Source organism: Hippocampus bargibanti, linkage group LG15, assembly GCF_051943395.1.
Source record: "Hippocampus bargibanti isolate YZ-2025 linkage group LG15, ASM5194339v1, whole genome shotgun sequence".
Taxonomy (NCBI): Eukaryota; Metazoa; Chordata; class Actinopteri; order Syngnathiformes; family Syngnathidae; genus Hippocampus; species Hippocampus bargibanti.
The window spans coordinates 5,482,447-5,507,065 of NC_142748.1; the positions used below are offsets into that span (position 1 = coordinate 5,482,447).

Here is a 24,619-nt window from a genome sequence, read left to right on the forward strand (position 1 = left end):
TAAGACACAAGCAAAGACACCAGAGTTTCAGTTGGCGGTCTGAGAACAGACAAGTTTTTATTCTAAGTCTTTTTGTACTTCACACAAGAATATCATAGAACATAAGTGAGACCAACTAGTGGTGCCCATGGCTTATTGGTTAAGGTGATGGACTCCCAATGCGAAGGTGCTGGGTTCAATTCAAGCACTGGGCAACATGTCCAATTTGTACTTTTGTTCAATCAATGACCTCCAGAATAAGATATAAGCGAACAAAGCACATTTTCAATTGGGGCCCCGTGGGCCGCTGGGAAAAAGTACAAGGGTGTCGACTGCGCGGCACGGGTTCGAAACCAGCAGTCGAAGCGAAAGCGACCGAGCGAAGCGAGGTCGCTGGAGCGAGTTCACGGTCCTCCCAGGGTCACTGACAAGCGAGCGAGCGAAGCGAGCGAGCCAGGTTCTGGTGTGTCATGCGAGCGAGCGAAGCGAGCTCGCCAGTGCAGGTTCGAGGCGCGAAGCGCCGAGAACCTGCCAGCAATACTATACTAAGTGTCAACGCGGCATCGCATGATAAATACATGAATTTTGAGCGAAATCAGCCGTACCCCCATGGTCCAGTGGATAGGGCAGAAACTTGCAGTGCAGAAGTGCAGGGTTCAAGAGCAGGCAGGTGCAACTGGTACAACCTAAAGAATGGCATTGTGAGAAAGGACAATAAAAACACCTCACTACATACACATGTAGTGAGATGTAGATGCTCTTTTTTTCTCGGCTAAAAAAAACACCTTACTATACATGGTCTTTTTGAGGATAAAAAAAAAAAACTTACCACACCTCTGAAGCGAACTTTGATGAGTCACCTCGTGCCAACTTTCTTCTTTTACTGGGTGGGTGTCCCTCCTACGGTGGTTCCATCAGTTTCATCCAGGCCTATGTAATTAAAATAATATGAAATAAATCAGTTGAACAACAGAGTTTCATAATATATTATATGACTTTTCATGATTTCCTTTTGTCTTTAAAAAATCGTTTTCAAAAAAAAAAAGATGACGTTTTCACTTAAAAAAGATGACTACCTTCATTGTGGACGGACGACTTGGGCATGGGTCTTCTTTACCCCTTCAGCGAATCAATCTAACCCGGTTTTGTGCATCCTCTTCTCTCACGCCAGCTCATGGTCTGAATAAGCCCGAACAACTTGAGATGAGAGAGTCCTGCCAAAACAACAACAACAACAACTTCACATGTCGGTTCCTTTTACGGGAGGCTAATGACTCATTCGGATGAATTACAAGCATGCAACCACCTTATCACGCCCAAGTTAGCAGAGCCCCAATGCACAAAAACAGCTAACTTTGAACTTGAAAATGCAAAACAACGAAATGGCACAAGTCAACATTAGCAGATGCGACGTTAGCTTTAGCGAGCAAGCTCGGAGCGACGTTAGCTTTAGCAGGATAGCTCGATTATTCGGCGTGGTGGTCAAACCTCAATCTTTGTCGCTGGTTCCAAGACGGTTGTCCCCGCGCACGCTTTGGACACCAAATATAGAAACTCGATCTGAGTGAGCTCGTCGCCGGCTGCCATTCTTGCTCGGGTTTTGTTGACTCGGTCTGTCGGAGGAGAAGCTAACCATCCATGCTAGCACGTCTCAGCATTGGGAAAACATCCGCTTCCGGCCTGGGCGGAAGGACGTAATCGAAAAAAATCAATGACGTTTCAACAAAAACCTTTTTTTGTCAGAGAACCGGACGATGCATCTTTGTTTTTTTTCGCCCTAAAACACTGTACTATATGCCAAAAAAATATATGACTGTCACTAATGGTGGAGTGATGCTGGCTTTGAGTTCAGGCGAATCAAACCCACCAAAAATCTGGCGCAAAATATCATATTCGTACTCCTAAATTCCCCACATGACCACATTCACGGATAAATGAAACATTTAAAAATTAAAGTTAAAACGAGTCACCGAGGACTTGGCTTGTTGACAGCGGAAATAGTTGCTCGTTGAAGCGGATGTGGGACGGTCCGCTCTTCTTCGGCTTCTTCTCTTTCTTTTTTGTTGGTGGTGGTTTGGATCACACTGGGCTTATCGCCCTCTCCTGGCCAACACCCACAAAGCCATTTGACAAGAAATCGAATGGAATGGCGTTTTTTGCCCAAAAAAACGTATAGCAAGGCATTTTCAGCCTTAAAAACATGTATAGTGAGGCGTTTTAGCCTAAAAAACGACCATGTATAGTCAGTCGTTTTTTGCCGCGGGCCACATTGTAGATATGGTTTCCCCCCCGAGGGCCGTTATGAATTTGGGGAAGCCATTAGAATGTTTAATCCCCTCCACATATTACATACAGCGCGCTAAATAAAATAATTAATAACTAGTTTTCAAATCTGAAGTCAAGAAAAATGACTTATTGTGGTTTACATCAAAAACTATGACATTTTGGTTAGGATTTTAGCATGTATAATGGACAAGTTCGCAAGTTTGATTTGCTTTCGCGGTCCGAAAAAAAATTATGTGGCGGGCCGGATTTGGCCCCCGGGCCTTGACTTTGACACCTGTGAGGTATCGTAAGCCGTTTTTAGCCCGAAAAAAAACGGCCATGTATAGTAAGGCATTTTTGGCCTGAAAAAAAGACCATGTATGGTAAGCCGTTTTTAGCCCGAAAACCGACCTTCAAGAGGGAGGGAGGGGAAACAAAAGTTTGGAGTTAAAATCTTTTTTCCTTGAGGGAAAAGTTGTTTATTTTTCATTTGAATCGTTGTTCGTGATGTTGCACACTTTTTCACGCACCAGAAGTACAGCAACTTCCTTTGAATCAAAATCTAAGACGCTTGCTATTCTATCGGATGAAGAGCTCGTACAGTATTTTTCGTTCGTGAAAAAAGTAACGGATGCATTTGTGTGAATAGTTTGGGAAATGTGGAAAACATCCACAACAACATTCAAGTCAAACACTCTGATTGACAGCTGAGGGCGACTGATAGCCGTGCTAAACAACTGGCGCAACGTATCGTAATCGCGCCCCTAAATTATCCACGTCATCACGTTCACGGACAAATGACAAAAAGTCAGTTTAAAAAGTTAAAACTACTCGACGAGGACTTGTTTGTTGACAGCGGAAATACTTGTTCTTTAAAGCGGATGTGGGACGTTCCGCTTTTGTGCTGCTGCTTCTTCTTCGTCTTGTTGTTATTTGATTGGATGCAACCACGCATATCGCTCTCTGTTGGCCCGGAAGCCTCTTGGCAAGCAAACCGAATGGAATTTGCAGCTTTCCGTTGGGGGCGACAGGGTGAAAAGGCTTACTTTTAGGTATGTTTTGCACTTTAGTTGTATCTTCGTGAAACTTGACCAATATTCGACATTACAAGGTTGTTGTTTTTTGTTTTTTAGAGATAAATTAAAGACAATTATTCGCTCCATCGATCTAGATGTAATTTTGTCATTTGTCCGCCAGACGGCGAAAATTCCCTATTAAATCGATATCGGTGTATTTCCTTAATTTGTCGTCACTCTCACATTGTGTACAGTATTTCCAAATTCAAATTTTCAGTTCAGCTTCACCTTTTCTGCGCAGAAACATTTTTTAGTTTACATATGTTTCTTTTCTTTTTTTATTTTCCACTGGCACCCTGAAGGTCAACAGTACCAATGGCGGCCGTTGTTAACCCGGGCCTCGACCGATCCGGTATGGGATTCAGAGGTTTGATTCGCATAATTGTTTTGGCAAAAAAAAAAATACGTCGGATGCCCTTCCTGACACAACCCTTTGTATTTACCCGGGCTTGGGACCGGCACAATAAGACACTGGCTTGTGCCCCCTTGTGGCAGTTTACATATGTTTAATACATGACATTATACCTGGTTTTACACGGTTTTATTTCACGTGACCTGCTTCACTGCCACGATTTATATTTGTCAGACAAAACTACATCTAGATTATTTGGGGAATTGTCGCCGTCTGGCGCACAAATAACAAAACTACATCTAGTTTGATGGGGAATTTGCGCCGTCTGGCGGACAAATCAAGGAAATACATCAAGTGTGCCATGTTTGTCCTCGTGACTACCGATAAAACCTCACAAAATCCTCAGCTGTCATGGTTGAGCGGTCTAAAAGTTTGGTTGCGGCCAGGCCATATGCAGTTCAATTCCCACTGACACCTGCATATCTGTGCATAAATTCAGCAGATGAGCTGGGACTCGAACAGGAGTCGCTTGGACATTAAGTTTAGTCTTAAACCGCTTGACCAAGCTGGATTTAAAAACCTCCCATTTTCAGATTGTATTTATTGGCAAAAAAAAAACATCTTAGTACTCGTGACTACCGATCAAAATTTGCAAAAAAACATGTCTGCAATGGTTGAGTGGTCAAAAGGTTGGTTGCGGCCTGGCCATCTGCAGTTCGATTCCCACTGACACCTGCATATCTGTGCATAAATTCAGCAGATGAGCTGGGACTCGAACAGGAGTCGCCTGGACATTAAGTTTAGTCTTAAACCATTTGACCAAGTCGCATTTTAAAACCTCCTGTTTTGAGATTGTATTTATTTGCAAAAAACATGTTAGTACTCATGACTACCAATCAAAATTTGCAAAAAAACATGTGCAATGTTTGAGTGGTCAAAAACTTTGGCTGCGGTCCGGACGACTCCAGTTCGATCCCCGCTCTCGCCTGCAATTGTGTGCATAAATTCAGGTGAGCAGAAAAGGGGACTCGAACACAAGTCTTCCGAGCCGTAAGTATAGTCTTAGAGCACTCGACTAACTCGGATTTACAAACTTTGGATTTGGATGTTATATTTGTCCGCATATCCAATAGCTATTAAAATAGGCGACACCCTGTGGATCACTCAAGTATGCCATTTCAGACGGAAGTTGTCAGCACAATTAGCTTAATGGTTAATGGTGATGGACTCCCAATGCGAAGGTGCTGGGTTCAATCCCAGCTCTGGGATTGAACTCACACTTTTGTTCAATCAATGACCTTCAGAATAAGACACAAGCAAAGACACCAGAGTTTCAGTTGGCGGTCTGAGAACAGACAAGTTTTTATTCTAAGTCTTTTTGTACTTCACACAAGAATATCATAGAACATAAGTGAGACCAACTAGTGGTGCCCATGGCTTATTGGTTAAGGTGATGGACTCCCAATGCGAAGGTGCTGGGTTCAATTCAAGCACTGGGCAACATGTCCAATTTGTACTTTTGTTCAATCAATGACCTCCAGAATAAGATATAAGCGAACAAAGCACATTTTCAATTGGGGCCCCGTGGGCCGCTGGGAAAAAGTACAAGGGTGTCGACTGCGCGGCACGGGTTCGAAACCAGCAGTCGAAGCGAAAGCGACCGAGCGAAGCGAGGTCGCTGGAGCGAGTTCACGGTCCTCCCAGGGTCACTGACAAGCGAGCGAGCGAAGCGAGCGAGCCAGGTTCTGGTGTGTCATGCGAGCGAGCGAAGCGAGCTCGCCAGTGCAGGTTCGAGGCGCGAAGCGCCGAGAACCTGCCAGCAATACTATACTAAGTGTCAACGCGGCATCGCATGATAAATACATGAATTTTGAGCGAAATCAGCCGTACCCCCATGGTCCAGTGGATAGGGCAGAAACTTGCAGTGCAGAAGTGCAGGGTTCAAGAGCAGGCAGGTGCAACTGGTACAACCTAAAGAATGGCATTGTGAGAAAGGACAATAAAAACACCTCACTACATACACATGTAGTGAGATGTAGATGCTCTTTTTTTCTCGGCTAAAAAAAACACCTTACTATACATGGTCTTTTTGAGGATAAAAAAAAAAAACTTACCACACCTCTGAAGCGAACTTTGATGAGTCACCTCGTGCCAACTTTCTTCTTTTACTGGGTGGGTGTCCCTCCTACGGTGGTTCCATCAGTTTCATCCAGGCCTATGTAATTAAAATAATATGAAATAAATCAGTTGAACAACAGAGTTTCATAATATATTATATGACTTTTCATGATTTCCTTTTGTCTTTAAAAAATCGTTTTCAAAAAAAAAAAGATGACGTTTTCACTTAAAAAAGATGACTACCTTCATTGTGGACGGACGACTTGGGCATGGGTCTTCTTTACCCCTTCAGCGAATCAATCTAACCCGGTTTTGTGCATCCTCTTCTCTCACGCCAGCTCATGGTCTGAATAAGCCCGAACAACTTGAGATGAGAGAGTCCTGCCAAAACAACAACAACAACAACTTCACATGTCGGTTCCTTTTACGGGAGGCTAATGACTCATTCGGATGAATTACAAGCATGCAACCACCTTATCACGCCCAAGGTAGCAGAGCCCCAATGCACAAAAACAGCTAACTTTGAACTTGAAAATGCAAAACAACGAAATGGCACAAGTCAACATTAGCAGATGCGACGTTAGCTTTAGCGAGCAAGCTCGGAGCGACGTTAGCTTTAGCAGGATAGCTCGATTATTCGGCGTGGTGGTCAAACCTCAATCTTTGTCGCTGGTTCCAAGACGGTTGTCCCCGCGCACGCTTTGGACACCAAATATAGAAACTCGATCTGAGTGAGCTCGTCGCCGGCTGCCATTCTTGCTCGGGTTTTGTTGACTCGGTCTGTCGGAGGAGAAGCTAACCATCCATGCTAGCACGTCTCAGCATTGGGAAAACATCCGCTTCCGGCCTGGGCGGAAGGACGTAATCGAAAAAAATCAATGACGTTTCAACAAAAACCTTTTTTTGTCAGAGAACCGGACGATGCATCTTTGTTTTTTTTCGCCCTAAAACACTGTACTATATGCCAAAAAAATATATGACTGTCACTAATGGTGGAGTGATGCTGGCTTTGAGTTCAGGCGAATCAAACCCACCAAAAATCTGGCGCAAAATATCATATTCGTACTCCTAAATTCCCCACATGACCACATTCACGGATAAATGAAACATTTAAAAATTAAAGTTAAAACGAGTCACCGAGGACTTGGCTTGTTGACAGCGGAAATAGTTGCTCGTTGAAGCGGATGTGGGACGGTCCGCTCTTCTTCGGCTTCTTCTCTTTCTTTTTTGTTGGTGGTGGTTTGGATCACACTGGGCTTATCGCCCTCTCCTGGCCAACACCCACAAAGCCATTTGACAAGAAATCGAATGGAATGGCGTTTTTTGCCCAAAAAAACGTATAGCAAGGCATTTTCAGCCTTAAAAACATGTATAGTGAGGCGTTTTAGCCTAAAAAACGACCATGTATAGTCAGTCGTTTTTTGCCGCGGGCCACATTGTAGATATGGTTTCCCCCCCGAGGGCCGTTATGAATTTGGGGAAGCCATTAGAATGTTTAATCCCCTCCACATATTACATACAGCGCGCTAAATAAAATAATTAATAACTAGTTTTCAAATCTGAAGTCAAGAAAAATGACTTATTGTGGTTTACATCAAAAACTATGACATTTTGGTTAGGATTTTAGCATGTATAATGGACAAGTTCGCAAGTTTGATTTGCTTTCGCGGTCCGAAAAAAAATTATGTGGCGGGCCGGATTTGGCCCCCGGGCCTTGACTTTGACACCTGTGAGGTATCGTAAGCCGTTTTTAGCCCGAAAAAAAACGGCCATGTATAGTAAGGCATTTTTGGCCTGAAAAAAAGACCATGTATGGTAAGCCGTTTTTAGCCCGAAAACCGACCTTCAAGAGGGAGGGAGGGGAAACAAAAGTTTGGAGTTAAAATCTTTTTTCCTTGAGGGAAAAGTTGTTTATTTTTCATTTGAATCGTTGTTCGTGATGTTGCACACTTTTTCACGCACCAGAAGTACAGCAACTTCCTTTGAATCAAAATCTAAGACGCTTGCTATTCTATCGGATGAAGAGCTCGTACAGTATTTTTCGTTCGTGAAAAAAGTAACGGATGCATTTGTGTGAATAGTTTGGGAAATGTGGAAAACATCCACAACAACATTCAAGTCAAACACTCTGATTGACAGCTGAGGGCGACTGATAGCCGTGCTAAACAACTGGCGCAACGTATCGTAATCGCGCCCCTAAATTATCCACGTCATCACGTTCACGGACAAATGACAAAAAGTCAGTTTAAAAAGTTAAAACTACTCGACGAGGACTTGTTTGTTGACAGCGGAAATACTTGTTCTTTAAAGCGGATGTGGGACGTTCCGCTTTTGTGCTGCTGCTTCTTCTTCGTCTTGTTGTTATTTGATTGGATGCAACCACGCATATCGCTCTCTGTTGGCCCGGAAGCCTCTTGGCAAGCAAACCGAATGGAATTTGCAGCTTTCCGTTGGGGGCGACAGGGTGAAAAGGCTTACTTTTAGGTATGTTTTGCACTTTAGTTGTATCTTCGTGAAACTTGACCAATATTCGACATTACAAGGTTGTTGTTTTTTGTTTTTTAGAGATAAATTAAAGACAATTATTCGCTCCATCGATCTAGATGTAATTTTGTCATTTGTCCGCCAGACGGCGAAAATTCCCTATTAAATCGATATCGGTGTATTTCCTTAATTTGTCGTCACTCTCACATTGTGTACAGTATTTCCAAATTCAAATTTTCAGTTCAGCTTCACCTTTTCTGCGCAGAAACATTTTTTAGTTTACATATGTTTCTTTTCTTTTTTTATTTTCCACTGGCACCCTGAAGGTCAACAGTACCAATGGCGGCCGTTGTTAACCCGGGCCTCGACCGATCCGGTATGGGATTCAGAGGTTTGATTCGCATAATTGTTTTGGCAAAAAAAAAAATACGTCGGATGCCCTTCCTGACACAACCCTTTGTATTTACCCGGGCTTGGGACCGGCACAATAAGACACTGGCTTGTGCCCCCTTGTGGCAGTTTACATATGTTTAATACATGACATTATACCTGGTTTTACACGGTTTTATTTCACGTGACCTGCTTCACTGCCACGATTTATATTTGTCAGACAAAACTACATCTAGATTATTTGGGGAATTGTCGCCGTCTGGCGCACAAATAACAAAACTACATCTAGTTTGATGGGGAATTTGCGCCGTCTGGCGGACAAATCAAGGAAATACATCAAGTGTGCCATGTTTGTCCTCGTGACTACCGATAAAACCTCACAAAATCCTCAGCTGTCATGGTTGAGCGGTCTAAAAGTTTGGTTGCGGCCAGGCCATATGCAGTTCAATTCCCACTGACACCTGCATATCTGTGCATAAATTCAGCAGATGAGCTGGGACTCGAACAGGAGTCGCTTGGACATTAAGTTTAGTCTTAAACCGCTTGACCAAGCTGGATTTAAAAACCTCCCATTTTCAGATTGTATTTATTGGCAAAAAAAAAACATCTTAGTACTCGTGACTACCGATCAAAATTTGCAAAAAAACATGTCTGCAATGGTTGAGTGGTCAAAAGGTTGGTTGCGGCCTGGCCATCTGCAGTTCGATTCCCACTGACACCTGCATATCTGTGCATAAATTCAGCAGATGAGCTGGGACTCGAACAGGAGTCGCCTGGACATTAAGTTTAGTCTTAAACCATTTGACCAAGTCGCATTTTAAAACCTCCTGTTTTGAGATTGTATTTATTTGCAAAAAACATGTTAGTACTCATGACTACCAATCAAAATTTGCAAAAAAACATGTGCAATGTTTGAGTGGTCAAAAACTTTGGCTGCGGTCCGGACGACTCCAGTTCGATCCCCGCTCTCGCCTGCAATTGTGTGCATAAATTCAGGTGAGCAGAAAAGGGGACTCGAACACAAGTCTTCCGAGCCGTAAGTATAGTCTTAGAGCACTCGACTAACTCGGATTTACAAACTTTGGATTTGGATGTTATATTTGTCCGCATATCCAATAGCTATTAAAATAGGCGACACCCTGTGGATCACTCAAGTATGCCATTTCAGACGGAAGTTGTCAGCACAATTAGCTTAATGGTTAATGGTGATGGACTCCCAATGCGAAGGTGCTGGGTTCAATCCCAGCTCTGGGATTGAACTCACACTTTTGTTCAATCAATGACCTTCAGAATAAGACACAAGCAAAGACACCAGAGTTTCAGTTGGCGGTCTGAGAACAGACAAGTTTTTATTCTAAGTCTTTTTGTACTTCACACAAGAATATCATAGAACATAAGTGAGACCAACTAGTGGTGCCCATGGCTTATTGGTTAAGGTGATGGACTCCCAATGCGAAGGTGCTGGGTTCAATTCAAGCACTGGGCAACATGTCCAATTTGTACTTTTGTTCAATCAATGACCTCCAGAATAAGATATAAGCGAACAAAGCACATTTTCAATTGGGGCCCCGTGGGCCGCTGGGAAAAAGTACAAGGGTGTCGACTGCGCGGCACGGGTTCGAAACCAGCAGTCGAAGCGAAAGCGACCGAGCGAAGCGAGGTCGCTGGAGCGAGTTCACGGTCCTCCCAGGGTCACTGACAAGCGAGCGAGCGAAGCGAGCGAGCCAGGTTCTGGTGTGTCATGCGAGCGAGCGAAGCGAGCTCGCCAGTGCAGGTTCGAGGCGCGAAGCGCCGAGAACCTGCCAGCAATACTATACTAAGTGTCAACGCGGCATCGCATGATAAATACATGAATTTTGAGCGAAATCAGCCGTACCCCCATGGTCCAGTGGATAGGGCAGAAACTTGCAGTGCAGAAGTGCAGGGTTCAAGAGCAGGCAGGTGCAACTGGTACAACCTAAAGAATGGCATTGTGAGAAAGGACAATAAAAACACCTCACTACATACACATGTAGTGAGATGTAGATGCTCTTTTTTTCTCGGCTAAAAAAAACACCTTACTATACATGGTCTTTTTGAGGATAAAAAAAAAAAAACTTACCACACCTCTGAAGCGAACTTTGATGAGTCACCTCGTGCCAACTTTCTTCTTTTACTGGGTGGGTGTCCCTCCTACGGTGGTTCCATCAGTTTCATCCAGGCCTATGTAATTAAAATAATATGAAATAAATCAGTTGAACAACAGAGTTTCATAATATATTATATGACTTTTCATGATTTCCTTTTGTCTTTAAAAAATCGTTTTCAAAAAAAAAAAGATGACGTTTTCACTTAAAAAAGATGACTACCTTCATTGTGGACGGACGACTTGGGCATGGGTCTTCTTTACCCCTTCAGCGAATCAATCTAACCCGGTTTTGTGCATCCTCTTCTCTCACGCCAGCTCATGGTCTGAATAAGCCCGAACAACTTGAGATGAGAGAGTCCTGCCAAAACAACAACAACAACAACTTCACATGTCGGTTCCTTTTACGGGAGGCTAATGACTCATTCGGATGAATTACAAGCATGCAACCACCTTATCACGCCCAAGTTAGCAGAGCCCCAATGCACAAAAACAGCTAACTTTGAACTTGAAAATGCAAAACAACGAAATGGCACAAGTCAACATTAGCAGATGCGACGTTAGCTTTAGCGAGCAAGCTCGGAGCGACGTTAGCTTTAGCAGGATAGCTCGATTATTCGGCGTGGTGGTCAAACCTCAATCTTTGTCGCTGGTTCCAAGACGGTTGTCCCCGCGCACGCTTTGGACACCAAATATAGAAACTCGATCTGAGTGAGCTCGTCGCCGGCTGCCATTCTTGCTCGGGTTTTGTTGACTCGGTCTGTCGGAGGAGAAGCTAACCATCCATGCTAGCACGTCTCAGCATTGGGAAAACATCCGCTTCCGGCCTGGGCGGAAGGACGTAATCGAAAAAAATCAATGACGTTTCAACAAAAACCTTTTTTTGTCAGAGAACCGGACGATGCATCTTTGTTTTTTTTCGCCCTAAAACACTGTACTATATGCCAAAAAAATATATGACTGTCACTAATGGTGGAGTGATGCTGGCTTTGAGTTCAGGCGAATCAAACCCACCAAAAATCTGGCGCAAAATATCATATTCGTACTCCTAAATTCCCCACATGACCACATTCACGGATAAATGAAACATTTAAAAATTAAAGTTAAAACGAGTCACCGAGGACTTGGCTTGTTGACAGCGGAAATAGTTGCTCGTTGAAGCGGATGTGGGACGGTCCGCTCTTCTTCGGCTTCTTCTCTTTCTTTTTTGTTGGTGGTGGTTTGGATCACACTGGGCTTATCGCCCTCTCCTGGCCAACACCCACAAAGCCATTTGACAAGAAATCGAATGGAATGGCGTTTTTTGCCCAAAAAAACGTATAGCAAGGCATTTTCAGCCTTAAAAACATGTATAGTGAGGCGTTTTAGCCTAAAAAACGACCATGTATAGTCAGTCGTTTTTTGCCGCGGGCCACATTGTAGATATGGTTTCCCCCCCGAGGGCCGTTATGAATTTGGGGAAGCCATTAGAATGTTTAATCCCCTCCACATATTACATACAGCGCGCTAAATAAAATAATTAATAACTAGTTTTCAAATCTGAAGTCAAGAAAAATGACTTATTGTGGTTTACATCAAAAACTATGACATTTTGGTTAGGATTTTAGCATGTATAATGGACAAGTTCGCAAGTTTGATTTGCTTTCGCGGTCCGAAAAAAAATTATGTGGCGGGCCGGATTTGGCCCCCGGGCCTTGACTTTGACACCTGTGAGGTATCGTAAGCCGTTTTTAGCCCGAAAAAAAACGGCCATGTATAGTAAGGCATTTTTGGCCTGAAAAAAAGACCATGTATGGTAAGCCGTTTTTAGCCCGAAAACCGACCTTCAAGAGGGAGGGAGGGGAAACAAAAGTTTGGAGTTAAAATCTTTTTTCCTTGAGGGAAAAGTTGTTTATTTTTCATTTGAATCGTTGTTCGTGATGTTGCACACTTTTTCACGCACCAGAAGTACAGCAACTTCCTTTGAATCAAAATCTAAGACGCTTGCTATTCTATCGGATGAAGAGCTCGTACAGTATTTTTCGTTCGTGAAAAAAGTAACGGATGCATTTGTGTGAATAGTTTGGGAAATGTGGAAAACATCCACAACAACATTCAAGTCAAACACTCTGATTGACAGCTGAGGGCGACTGATAGCCGTGCTAAACAACTGGCGCAACGTATCGTAATCGCGCCCCTAAATTATCCACGTCATCACGTTCACGGACAAATGACAAAAAGTCAGTTTAAAAAGTTAAAACTACTCGACGAGGACTTGTTTGTTGACAGCGGAAATACTTGTTCTTTAAAGCGGATGTGGGACGTTCCGCTTTTGTGCTGCTGCTTCTTCTTCGTCTTGTTGTTATTTGATTGGATGCAACCACGCATATCGCTCTCTGTTGGCCCGGAAGCCTCTTGGCAAGCAAACCGAATGGAATTTGCAGCTTTCCGTTGGGGGCGACAGGGTGAAAAGGCTTACTTTTAGGTATGTTTTGCACTTTAGTTGTATCTTCGTGAAACTTGACCAATATTCGACATTACAAGGTTGTTGTTTTTTGTTTTTTAGAGATAAATTAAAGACAATTATTCGCTCCATCGATCTAGATGTAATTTTGTCATTTGTCCGCCAGACGGCGAAAATTCCCTATTAAATCGATATCGGTGTATTTCCTTAATTTGTCGTCACTCTCACATTGTGTACAGTATTTCCAAATTCAAATTTTCAGTTCAGCTTCACCTTTTCTGCGCAGAAACATTTTTTAGTTTACATATGTTTCTTTTCTTTTTTTATTTTCCACTGGCACCCTGAAGGTCAACAGTACCAATGGCGGCCGTTGTTAACCCGGGCCTCGACCGATCCGGTATGGGATTCAGAGGTTTGATTCGCATAATTGTTTTGGCAAAAAAAAAAATACGTCGGATGCCCTTCCTGACACAACCCTTTGTATTTACCCGGGCTTGGGACCGGCACAATAAGACACTGGCTTGTGCCCCCTTGTGGCAGTTTACATATGTTTAATACATGACATTATACCTGGTTTTACACGGTTTTATTTCACGTGACCTGCTTCACTGCCACGATTTATATTTGTCAGACAAAACTACATCTAGATTATTTGGGGAATTGTCGCCGTCTGGCGCACAAATAACAAAACTACATCTAGTTTGATGGGGAATTTGCGCCGTCTGGCGGACAAATCAAGGAAATACATCAAGTGTGCCATGTTTGTCCTCGTGACTACCGATAAAACCTCACAAAATCCTCAGCTGTCATGGTTGAGCGGTCTAAAAGTTTGGTTGCGGCCAGGCCATATGCAGTTCAATTCCCACTGACACCTGCATATCTGTGCATAAATTCAGCAGATGAGCTGGGACTCGAACAGGAGTCGCTTGGACATTAAGTTTAGTCTTAAACCGCTTGACCAAGCTGGATTTAAAAACCTCCCATTTTCAGATTGTATTTATTGGCAAAAAAAAAACATCTTAGTACTCGTGACTACCGATCAAAATTTGCAAAAAAACATGTCTGCAATGGTTGAGTGGTCAAAAGGTTGGTTGCGGCCTGGCCATCTGCAGTTCGATTCCCACTGACACCTGCATATCTGTGCATAAATTCAGCAGATGAGCTGGGACTCGAACAGGAGTCGCCTGGACATTAAGTTTAGTCTTAAACCATTTGACCAAGTCGCATTTTAAAACCTCCTGTTTTGAGATTGTATTTATTTGCAAAAAACATGTTAGTACTCATGACTACCAATCAAAATTTGCAAAAAAACATGTGCAATGTTTGAGTGGTCAAAAACTTTGGCTGCGGTCCGGACGACTCCAGTTCGATCCCCGCTCTCGCCTGCAATTGTGTGCATAAATTCAGGTGAGCAGAAAAGGGGACTCGAACACAAGTCTTCCGAGCCGTAAGTATAGTCTTAGAGCACTCGACTAACTCGGATTTACAAACTTTGGATTTGGATGTTATATTTGTCCGCATATCCAATAGCTATTAAAATAGGCGACACCCTGTGGATCACTCAAGTATGCCATTTCAGACGGAAGTTGTCAGCACAATTAGCTTAATGGTTAATGGTGATGGACTCCCAATGCGAAGGTGCTGGGTTCAATCCCAGCTCTGGGATTGAACTCATACTTTTGTTCAATCAATGACCTTCAGAATAAGACACAAGCAAAGACACCAGAGTTTCAGTTGGCGGTCTGATGGTTTAAACTTTTTAGGTTGTTTTATTGGAAAAAAAATCATTTTAGTTACTCAAATTTGCAAAAAAAACATGCTCAAGTTATTCAAAATGCGTGGCATCGCAATGTGGCCCTGCACCGGCCAATTGCATTGATCAACAGAACCTGGACTAATTTGCTAAATTAAGTCCTAACCTTTGTCCTGAATTTATTTTCCAAAAAACATTTTATTGTAAATCTTATTATTGAAAAAACAAATTTGCAAAAATGGAAATGGTTTGGGTCAAAATTTGGGCCCGGCCTCCGCCTCCCCGTTCTTCCCATGCAAGTGCATAATCGTGAGCAAAAGGGCAACCCCGGAGCCTGGTAACCTGGAACTGACAACTTGGATTTGGTTTATTTGTCGATATAATATTAAATGGCGACAGTATATCAACCCTTGTTAGTGAATTTAAAACAATGTTAGGTAGGACCCAATCAAGTTGGTTAATCCGTGGATTGACTCCAATTTGTCTTCAATGACCAGAAAACGCACAAGACCGTTCAGCGTCAGAACAGCAAACCTGTTATTTGTCTACAAAAGAAATAAGTTTGGACCAAATAAGCCACAGTGGTAAGTATGGCATTGGTAAGGTGATGATCCAATCAAGGGGCAATTCAACACTGGGCCATTATTGATTTTGTTCAATCAATGACCTCCAGAATAAAATAAGCGAAAACCCAATTGGGCCCTGGGCCGCTGGGAAAGAAAATCAGGGTGTCGACTGCGCGGCCGGTTCGAAACCAGCTCGAAGGAAAGGACGAGCGAAGCGAGGTGCTGGAGCGATTCCGGTCCCCCGGGTCACTGACAAGCGAGCGAGCGAAGCGCGACCAGGTTCTGGTGGCTGCGGGAGCGAAGCGAGCTCGCCAGTGCAGGTTCGAGGCGCGAGCGCGCTGAGCAATCTTACAAGCAAGGCATCATATATTAATTTAACGATGCAATTTATGATGGACTCAGCAAACCCATAGGTGCAGGGTTAAGGGGCAGGGAACTTAAAAGTGGGAGAAGAAATCATCAAAACAGTGGAGGTTAATCTCTTTTTCTGGCAAAAAAACAATTATAACTTCTTTTAGGATAAAAAAAAAAATTCGACAACCTGCAACTTTTTTGGGTGGGGCCCCCTCGGGATAGGTTCCCGGCCACGTTTCATAAATTGTATGTAAAAAAGTTAATCAGTAAAAATTTAGATTAATCTTTCAAAGGTTTCTTTTTAAAAAACTTTTCCAAAAAAAGATCGTTTTCAAAAAAGGAGACGCCTTAGGGATGGGCATCTTTACCCCCAGCAATAATCTAACCCTTTTGGCATCCTTTCTCTCCCCAGCTCATGGTCTGAATAAGCCCGAACAACGGATGAGAGAGTCCTGCCAAAACAACAACAACAACAATTCACATGTCGGTTCCTTTGGGAGGCAAACTATTGGATGAATTACAGAGCAATAACACCCATACAACCAATTAGGCCCACGCAAGCTATTGAACAAAGCAGGAAATCGGAGATTTCCTTCAAAATGTTTGAATTTGAAGTGAAAACAAACATCAGCGAGGTGAGAGGGCAGGTTACAACTATTCAGGTGGCAAACACAAAGGTTGTCGTAATGAAAAAAGCAAGCAGTTCCCAGAATGTAACTCCAAATATATACCCATTCAAATATAGCAGCAAGGTCTTTGGGCCACATTGATCAGAAGGGAGTTCTAGGAGAAGAAGGTTGTACATTTTGCATGTGGGAATTACATCATTCACTGCGAGACGTGTGCAAAAATGTGTTTATTCCAGTGCCAGGGTTTTTGTCATTGTCACTCGAATTCCAGGACCCACAGAATATTGAGTTTTAGGAATATATAAAGATTCCATACAGTGTTACAAACCTTAGATTCTCTACTTTCATTATTAAAAAACAGTTATTTCCTAAATTATATCGGTTTGGAGTTATATGAGCTTGAAATGAGGGTGGCTGTTCAAAATACAATGCAATACACATACAGGTAACATCCGACTTACGACCGGCGCGAGTTACGACCACCTGTACTTACGACCACGAACGCCAGATCCTTTTTTTCATTTTATTTTTTTTAATTCTACACCTGGCACTGCTATGGTGGAATTACCTGCAAAAAAAAGTCTGCTACAAAATTAAAAGAACAGGATTTAAAAAAAAAGGGTATCTGCTCACTGCATCTTCTTGCGAGCAAGAAGAGCCAGCTCCTTGGCTTGACGCCATTTCAGCTTCTTCTTGATAAAAAGCAGGTCGATGTAGACGATATGATCCAGGACGGCCGAGGCGCACAGCACGCCGCCATGCAAGGCGCCGGCGATGCCGCAGCTGAATACGTCTTGACCTAATAGATAACAGCATATTATTTATTTATTTTGTCTCCAAGCTCTTTGCAGCCATTTGAGCGGGACTCCTTACAACCTTAACTTGGAGTTAATTCAAAATTCTGACATGACTGTGTTGTACAACAAGAAATGTGACAACCAAGCAGACGTGTATATTTCCTCTTATTTCGTGTAAAGTTAGTAAAGAGATCTCAGAAAAAAATTGTTGCACCTCGGATGCACATACCATGGGTCAGAAATGTGTTTAATGTGAATAAATGACTGATTTGGCAATTCAGGAAGTCATTTGTTGTTATTCTGAATCCGACATAATACAATACAATACAATACATATTGATATATACATAAAAAGAATTCTACTTCTTGTCACATAAAAATGATTCTAATTGTTGTCAATTTCTTGAGCATCCAGAGGCTCCTGTATTTTGTTTTTCTAATTCTTTCTTTCCTCTTATAACTTGCTGCTGTGAAATGTAAAATGTATCCACTGCGAGACAAATAAAGGCAGATCCAATTCAATCAAATCCAATAAATCACCACTATTTTTTTGTTGTTGTTATTTTTAAATAGTGGCTCGAGCCAAGTTGCTAAGTATAGTGACCAAATAACAAAGTTGGCAACACTGATAGCGCTGGATGTTTGCTGCCATGTTTGTGAAAGCAGGGCACATCACAAATTGGCGAGTGAAGATAGATAAACAATATATGAAATTTTTAGAAGTTTTCTTGAACTTATTCACTGCCAGACATGTACAAAAATGTGTCCACTCCAGTGCCAGGGTTTTTGTCATTTTCACTCAAATTGCAGGACCCACATAATATTGAGTTTTAGGACTACATAAACATTCAGTTCAGAGTAAGAAACCTTAGACTCTCTTCTTTCATCAGAAAAGTTAATTCCTAAGTTATATAAGTCTGGAGTAATATGAGGTGGAAGTGGGGGCGGCTGTTGAAAAGGCAAATGATGCCTCCTCGTGGGAGGAAAAAACATTGCCAGAGGCCATGGCCAGCGCTTTATCGGCACCCAAGCACGAAAAAAAAAAAAACCCTGAATAAATTCGGGGATGCCGCTCCACATCATATTTTCAATTCCCGAATAAATTTGTGAATGGCAGTGAATGAGTTAACAGCCTGAGTTGCTCAATGTCTAACATCTGAACGTGTTTACCGGAGAGGTAGAGGTTCTTGACAGGCGTATGGCAGCGGTTCCTCGCCACCGCTTCGGCTTGGAAGCGCTCCAGGTTGTGCTCAGCCGAGTACATGGCTCCGCGCTGGGCGCCCAGGTAGTGCATGTTAGTCAGCGGCGTGGCCACGTCTTGGAAGACCAGCTGTGATGGCAAACAGTGATTGTTATAAATGGATGTTCACTTGTCGCCGACGTCCCTACAACAGACCTTGTCTTTGATTTTTGGGAACAGCTGGCAGGCCCAGTCGAAGAGCTTGTTGGCAAATCTCATTTTGTAGTTGTGATAATCATCACCACGTTTGCGGACCACCGTGTCCTTCCACTCCTCGAACCATTCGTATTTTACCATGGTCAGGATGGTCATGCAAGATTTTCCTGTGGTGGACACCATATGATAGTCTCAAAAAAGCCATCTGTAGATTTTTTTTTAGATCCAACTTAACCGGATTCGGAAACATGCTCATATTCACTTTTATGGATGAGCCTTCAATGAATCTGACACAAGTCGAAGTACTGAAACATTGTGTCTTCTAAACCATCAATGTGTAGCTTTGTACCAGGGTGTCTTATCTTGGACTCTGGGTCTTTAGAAGATGGCATGGTGATGAACATCATGGGGATGTTGTCTGGTGCTTCCTCTTTGCTTAAACTAAAAAAGTCTTCCATCCTACAACAAACACAAAATGAACAGATGTAAAATTAGATTCGACACTCCAGATCTTCACTGAAGAAGCTTCAATGGGATGAAATAAGACATTTGACTGCTCTATGTGTTTACTTACGATTTGTCCATGTCATTGTTTTTGAACAGCCAGAAATTTGTGGATTCTAGACCGAGCTCTTCCGCTGTACCATCAAAACCAGAGAAGACCAAAAAGGATCCTCGACCATGCTTCATCATGTTCAGCCTCTCCTGAATGTCTGCAGAGGGATAAAGTTTCTTTGATCTCAATTTCATGCATTCCATCTTTGATGAAGCAAAAAATGCTTTTGTATCACCTGGCTTGACCTGGATCTCAGGAGGTAGAAGTTTCTGGAAGGTGGTAAAGATACCGCAGTTTGAGACAACCACCGGTGCATGGATTGCCACCTCTTCTCCGCCTTTCCTCACCTTCACGCCTGCAAGGTGACGCAGTGATGAAATCTTAACTTCAAGAGTCTTCAGTGTCTACCTGGGATTCAGTTCCTTACCGTATGCCGCCCCCTTGTCGTCAACCAGGATCTGCGAGACGGGCGCTCGCACGAGGCAGTTCCCGCCGTATTTCTGAATGGTGCGGATGATGTTGAAGGCAATCTCGCTGGCGCCGCCTTTGGGGTAGTATGCCCCTCGCTTATAGTGATGGACCAGGAGGGCATTTATCAAAACACTGGAATCCTTTGGAGGTACACCTAAGATGTGGAAACAATTTCAATGACTCAAAAACGAGAAGATTTTTGGTAAAAATTGGAGAGAAGCTTTGCACGAACCAATAAAACCGTCACAAACAGAGTATTCACATTCTAAAGCAAGTGTTTGAAGACACACCATAGAAAAGGTACGAGAAGATGACGTGGAGATCCTTGTTGGTGGTCAGTGTGTTCACCAGGTCGGTCGCGCACGTTCCGGTGAGACGGAAAACCGGTGAGACGAGGTCTGCAATTCCCGACTTCAACAGGAATAGAGATAGCCACTGCGGGATCAGCTTCAGGGTTGCCAGGTAGTGAGTTTTCTTGGCTGAAATCTGGCGCACGTCAAAGCGTGGTTGACTAAGTACACCTGGTTGGATCCATTGAGATAAGCAAGCCTCCGGTACTTTACCTTCATGATCTTGAAGAAGGTTTCAATGGCTTCTGTGTCATCAGGAAATTGCTTCAAAAGGTGTGATTTCATCTCTGTTTTACCCGAAACGATGGTGTACTCCCGCTTGTCTTCCCCTTGGCCGATCTGTATCGTGTCGAAATGGGGGTTTAACTCCTGGAACTCCAACTGGCCCTCGGACAGTTGGTCAAATATGATACGAAGCAGACTGTTCTTGTGCAGCTGACCAATGTAGTGAAGACCTGCGAAGGACCAGACATATTGACTCAAAAATGCATCCACTCCAATGCCAGGGTTTTTTTTGTCATTTTCACTTGAATTCTAGGACCTACAGAATATTGAGTTTTTAGGTCTACATAAACATTCAATGCAGCGTAAGAAATCTTAGACTCTCTTCTTTCATTGCAAAAAAAATGAATTAAATCCTAAATTATATGGGTCTGGAGTAATATAAGGTGCAAGTGGGGGCAGCTGTACAAAAGTCAAAGGCTGTGAATAAATTCTTTATCTGTGAATAAATTCGGGAATGGCAGTGAGTGTTAATTTTGGGATGTGGATTAGCGGTTGATATTGAGGGTATGCTTGTAGTCTTTGTTTTGCCATTTTTTGGGTTAGCAATAGCATAAAAATGCAAAATTCAAACACTTTCACCTCCTTAGAAACTAAGGGTTAGAAATGGGGTTATGGTTTACTGGTGACTTATACAATCAGTGGTTAGCATAAGGCTAATTTTAGCATTGCAATTAGCTGTTTGTGGTAGGGGTATGATTTAGTGTTTGCATTTTCGTACCAACATCAAACTCGAAGCCTTTTTCAATGTACGTGTGGCAGCAACCTCCGGCTTGGTCATGTTGCTCCAGAACAAGAACCTTCTTGCCCGCCTTGGCCAGCGTGGCACCGGCTGCTAGCCCACCAATGCCGCTTCCAATTACAATGACATCCAGGTCCTGTGGGACCTTGTCTAAGCTGAATCCTGCATAAATTGATTACATGAGCAAGTGAGGAATGACGTTACAAAGCTTGTGAACAGTCCGGACATCATAAATGTTATTGTGTTGCACAATTGGTAGCGAGTTACGGTTTGAAGGTTGATCTATTTTCTTCAACACTCTGATTGACAGGAGATAGCGTATACGACTAGTCGTAAATCAATTATGATGAAACAATCCGCCGTATCATCGCTCGTTTTTATTGAGGCTTTTGAAAGCAAAAATAGGTTCTTTAGATATTTTTTTTGTACTCTCATCTCAGCATGACTGAAAATAAGCTTGCACTGTTAACGCTACTTAGCTTTTAGTTTGAACTATATTTAAAAGTTAGCTTGCTAACCAAGAGTTTGCTAAGACTAACAAAAAAAAAATCACATTTTCAAAAAATATACATAAATCTAAATTAAACAAATGTGAGTTTTGTGTATTTATGCTAGATGTAAAAAGTAACATTTTTATTGTTTCAATGTAAATCACACGCTTGACACTGAATAAAGATATGAAAATGCATGTTGAGATATTTGTGTATTTTCATACGTTTGCATGCGTCATGCTGAAAATTCCTCCTATTTCGCTAAACTAAGAAAAATATTAGATCTTGAGTGTTCATTAAACTTGGTTCAAAGTTGCACCTTGAAAATATGGGAGAATTATTATTTTAACCATTATTTTGTCATATTTTAATAAACTATTTTCATAAGTTTTCCACAGTACGTTCTTCAAAATGAGAATGTATATTATTCTGATGCTAAAATAACATAAATATAATGAAATAAATGTTTTTTGGTTTTAAACAACTTGCAGTAGGACACATGTACAAGCACAATTTTTGGTAGGGTGGTGTCAATCAATACAGATTTTGAAATCAATAAATGCACAATTTTCCCGCAATGACGTGTTTATCTTACCTTGCTTGATGACTTTGTCCCGCTTCTTCTGGTCAAATTCTCGGGGTCCAGGAGGCCTGACAGAGTCCAAGGAAAAGGGGCTGCGCTTGCCAAAGAGGTACCAGTAGCTGCCCCCTAGCCATACTACCAACCACGCTATGAATATGAGGAGCCACATGGTGGATACGACAGCTCGTGAATGTTTTTCCAGTCTGGATTCACCTTTTAGTAGGCACAAGTAGGTACTTGAAATGGGAGGTGGGGACTTAAATAACACATAACACCATACGTATCATACGCAAGTCATAAAGATAACAAGGCCCTTGGGATTTGTGGACTTTTATACCAATGTAGCTGTGGTTTTCTTTTACGTTTTAAATGTTTTCAGATTTTATTTTACAAACATAATAAAATGACACATATTTAGAGGCTTTGCAAAACATTTGTTTGTTTTGTCACAGCTTATCGCAATAGGTTCAGTATCTTCAATTATGCTTATCAGATAAGGCCATTAAGATAATTAGAAAAAACACATCCAAATGGATGAGTCATTTTTGTCATTGTGTAAAAGGGTGTAAAGTGTTCCAGTTAGTGGATCTTGGCTAGCACGCAGCTAGCTGACTTTACACAAAGGCATATTTAAAAATGGGTCATGGCACAATTTCCTATCAAACAAATCCCTTCATCCAACACGCAATCACATCAACAACATAAACAAGGTAAAACCATTTAAATCCAACTGTAAATTACTACCAATCTTGCAAACGTACAAATTGTACACAATGTCTGTTGACGTTGTAAGATATAAAAACATGAACATGTCGCAAGCATATGTCACAATAAGTAGCAAAAAAAGGAAGTCAGCCCAAGGTCGTCAAACGATAAACATACCAGCGAAATCTGAGGATTGGCTAACACGTAAAAGGTGCAGATATGTGCTAAACAAGGTCAAAGGGCTAATGCCAGTATATATATTTTTTTCAAATAAATATTGTGACTTCAGCTTTCGAGCATTGATGCATACCACGAAATATCACTCAAGATATTTTTGCCCAATCACAGAAGAACAAGAAGCAAAAACATTCGGGGAGAATGTCACTGACAGAAATACGATTTTAGCTTGCAAAAGGTGACATTACAATTCTTTGGTTTAATTTTCTATCTTGGTGATATGCAAAATTATTTCAGAAAAAAATAACCTTTTTCTTCCCTTCACAAAAATGTCATTTGCACAAATGCTTTGATTGAGATTTTAAAAATCTCTGTAGTCACACAGTATACTCATAGGAAATAATGACAATGCAAATGTTCCATCATCAACGTGTTCAATAATGAAATGAATAAATGCATCAACTGCCGGCAGCCATAAGCTGCATCCTGGCTTGGAAAGACTAATTGGATAAAGTGAAGCTTCAGGAAGCGACGCCGGCAAATCCAAATAAATCCTATTAGAAGTTTTGACTAAATCGGTTAACCTTGTTTGAGCGTTATGAGCATTTCAAGTGCTAAATATATATTAAAAAAAAACAGTCAGGACCCATCTTTCTTGAAGTTGCATTTAATTACAAAGAACTACATATTACATATCTGTTCTTGCTAGCATACTGTACATTGCATCTGCAGGAATTCGGTTGTTAGTGGTAGAAAATTCCAGCTGTGTGCTATGTGATTAGACAGCCGCCCTTGTCCCCTTTGTAAGGGTTTTTGTCATCAGGGACTCCCTTGATGAGCGGGTCGTTGGGAAGCAGCGCTTCCACAAAGGAAATTGTTTCTGTGCAGTTTGCACTCACCTAGAGAATAAGTAACGTATCAAAATGGGAGTATTTGAGGATCAATATTAAGTAGTAAAATGGTATGGGTGATCAATAGACATACTGCTGTCCTTGGTGTGTTCACTTCTTTCTTCAGCTGATCCAATTCCATTTTCAAGATCTCTTTATCGGACATATCCCGAGCCATCCTGACTGTAGAAACAAACAATTTTCAATGCAAACAATCCTATTTAACATCATGAAATCTTCAATGATTGGAAATTCTCAAAAGGAATATTTACCTGTGGAATGGCGGAGATCGCCGACAAGCAAAGCGAAAAGTCTTCAAGTACGATCTTCACACTGACTGACCGACTCGTTCTGTCCCACTGCTCTTCATCCCGGCTCATCTGATCACCTGATGTCACCAATCCGCCATGATTGGATTAAACATTCAAGAATTGTGACTGCTTTGAGAAGGAAAAGGTGATGCAAACTATAGAAGGCAACCTATTCAGGACTTCATGTAAACTAGCAATTGTAGTAAGTGAATATTGTCACATTCAGACTGACTCCTGACTTCAATGGAGACATGAGTGTGTTGCCCTTATTTTTTCCCCACCATTTAAATCTTAAACCGGAGTTAGCTGTTAAGACCTTTTCAAAATCTGGGTT

General features: G+C 42.1%; 2 protein-coding genes and 1 long non-coding RNA gene across 8 annotated transcripts; all 3 read right to left on the reverse strand.

Annotated features, from left to right (window-relative positions):
- Nucleotides 1-25: 25 nt before the first annotated feature.
- LOC148887236 (uncharacterized) lies at nucleotides 26-14,931 on the reverse strand. Of its 6 annotated transcripts, none has more exons than XR_016117281.1 (11): nucleotides 11,425-14,929; nucleotides 11,013-11,150; nucleotides 10,766-10,866; nucleotides 6,446-10,621; nucleotides 6,034-6,171; nucleotides 5,787-5,887; nucleotides 1,950-5,643; nucleotides 1,468-1,659; nucleotides 1,056-1,193; nucleotides 809-909; nucleotides 26-665 (listed from the first exon to the last, which is right to left on the reverse strand). It is a non-coding gene; the product is annotated as an uncharacterized LOC148887236 (long non-coding RNA). The 6 variants fall into 6 exon arrangements; XR_016117282.1 differs by having other exon boundaries at nucleotides 1,468-5,643; nucleotides 11,425-11,616; nucleotides 11,907-11,931; XR_016117285.1 differs by having other exon boundaries at nucleotides 1,468-5,643; nucleotides 10,771-10,866; nucleotides 11,425-14,931.
- Nucleotides 14,932-16,743: 1,812 nt separating this feature from the next.
- Nucleotides 16,744-22,414, reverse strand: LOC148887237 (inactive all-trans-retinol 13,14-reductase). The gene is made up of 11 exons (XM_089016055.1): nucleotides 22,215-22,414; nucleotides 21,108-21,290; nucleotides 20,318-20,559; nucleotides 20,045-20,240; nucleotides 19,711-19,908; nucleotides 19,519-19,638; nucleotides 19,302-19,440; nucleotides 19,077-19,186; nucleotides 18,728-18,894; nucleotides 18,502-18,661; nucleotides 16,744-17,333 (listed from the first exon to the last, which is right to left on the reverse strand). The coding sequence occupies exons 1-11, from the start codon at nucleotides 22,369-22,371 to the stop codon at nucleotides 17,164-17,166; spliced, it is 1,842 nt and encodes a 613-aa protein (XP_088872181.1). The 5' UTR covers nucleotides 22,372-22,414; the 3' UTR covers nucleotides 16,744-17,163.
- A 1,321-nt stretch (nucleotides 22,415-23,735) lies between these two features.
- On the reverse strand, nucleotides 23,736-24,499 carry gngt2b (guanine nucleotide binding protein (G protein), gamma transducing activity polypeptide 2b). The gene is made up of 3 exons (XM_089016221.1): nucleotides 24,247-24,499; nucleotides 24,069-24,157; nucleotides 23,736-23,983 (listed from the first exon to the last, which is right to left on the reverse strand). The coding sequence occupies exons 2-3, from the start codon at nucleotides 24,150-24,152 to the stop codon at nucleotides 23,855-23,857; spliced, it is 213 nt and encodes a 70-aa protein (XP_088872347.1). The 5' UTR covers nucleotides 24,153-24,157; nucleotides 24,247-24,499; the 3' UTR covers nucleotides 23,736-23,854.
- Between the last annotated feature and the right edge of the window lie 120 nt (nucleotides 24,500-24,619).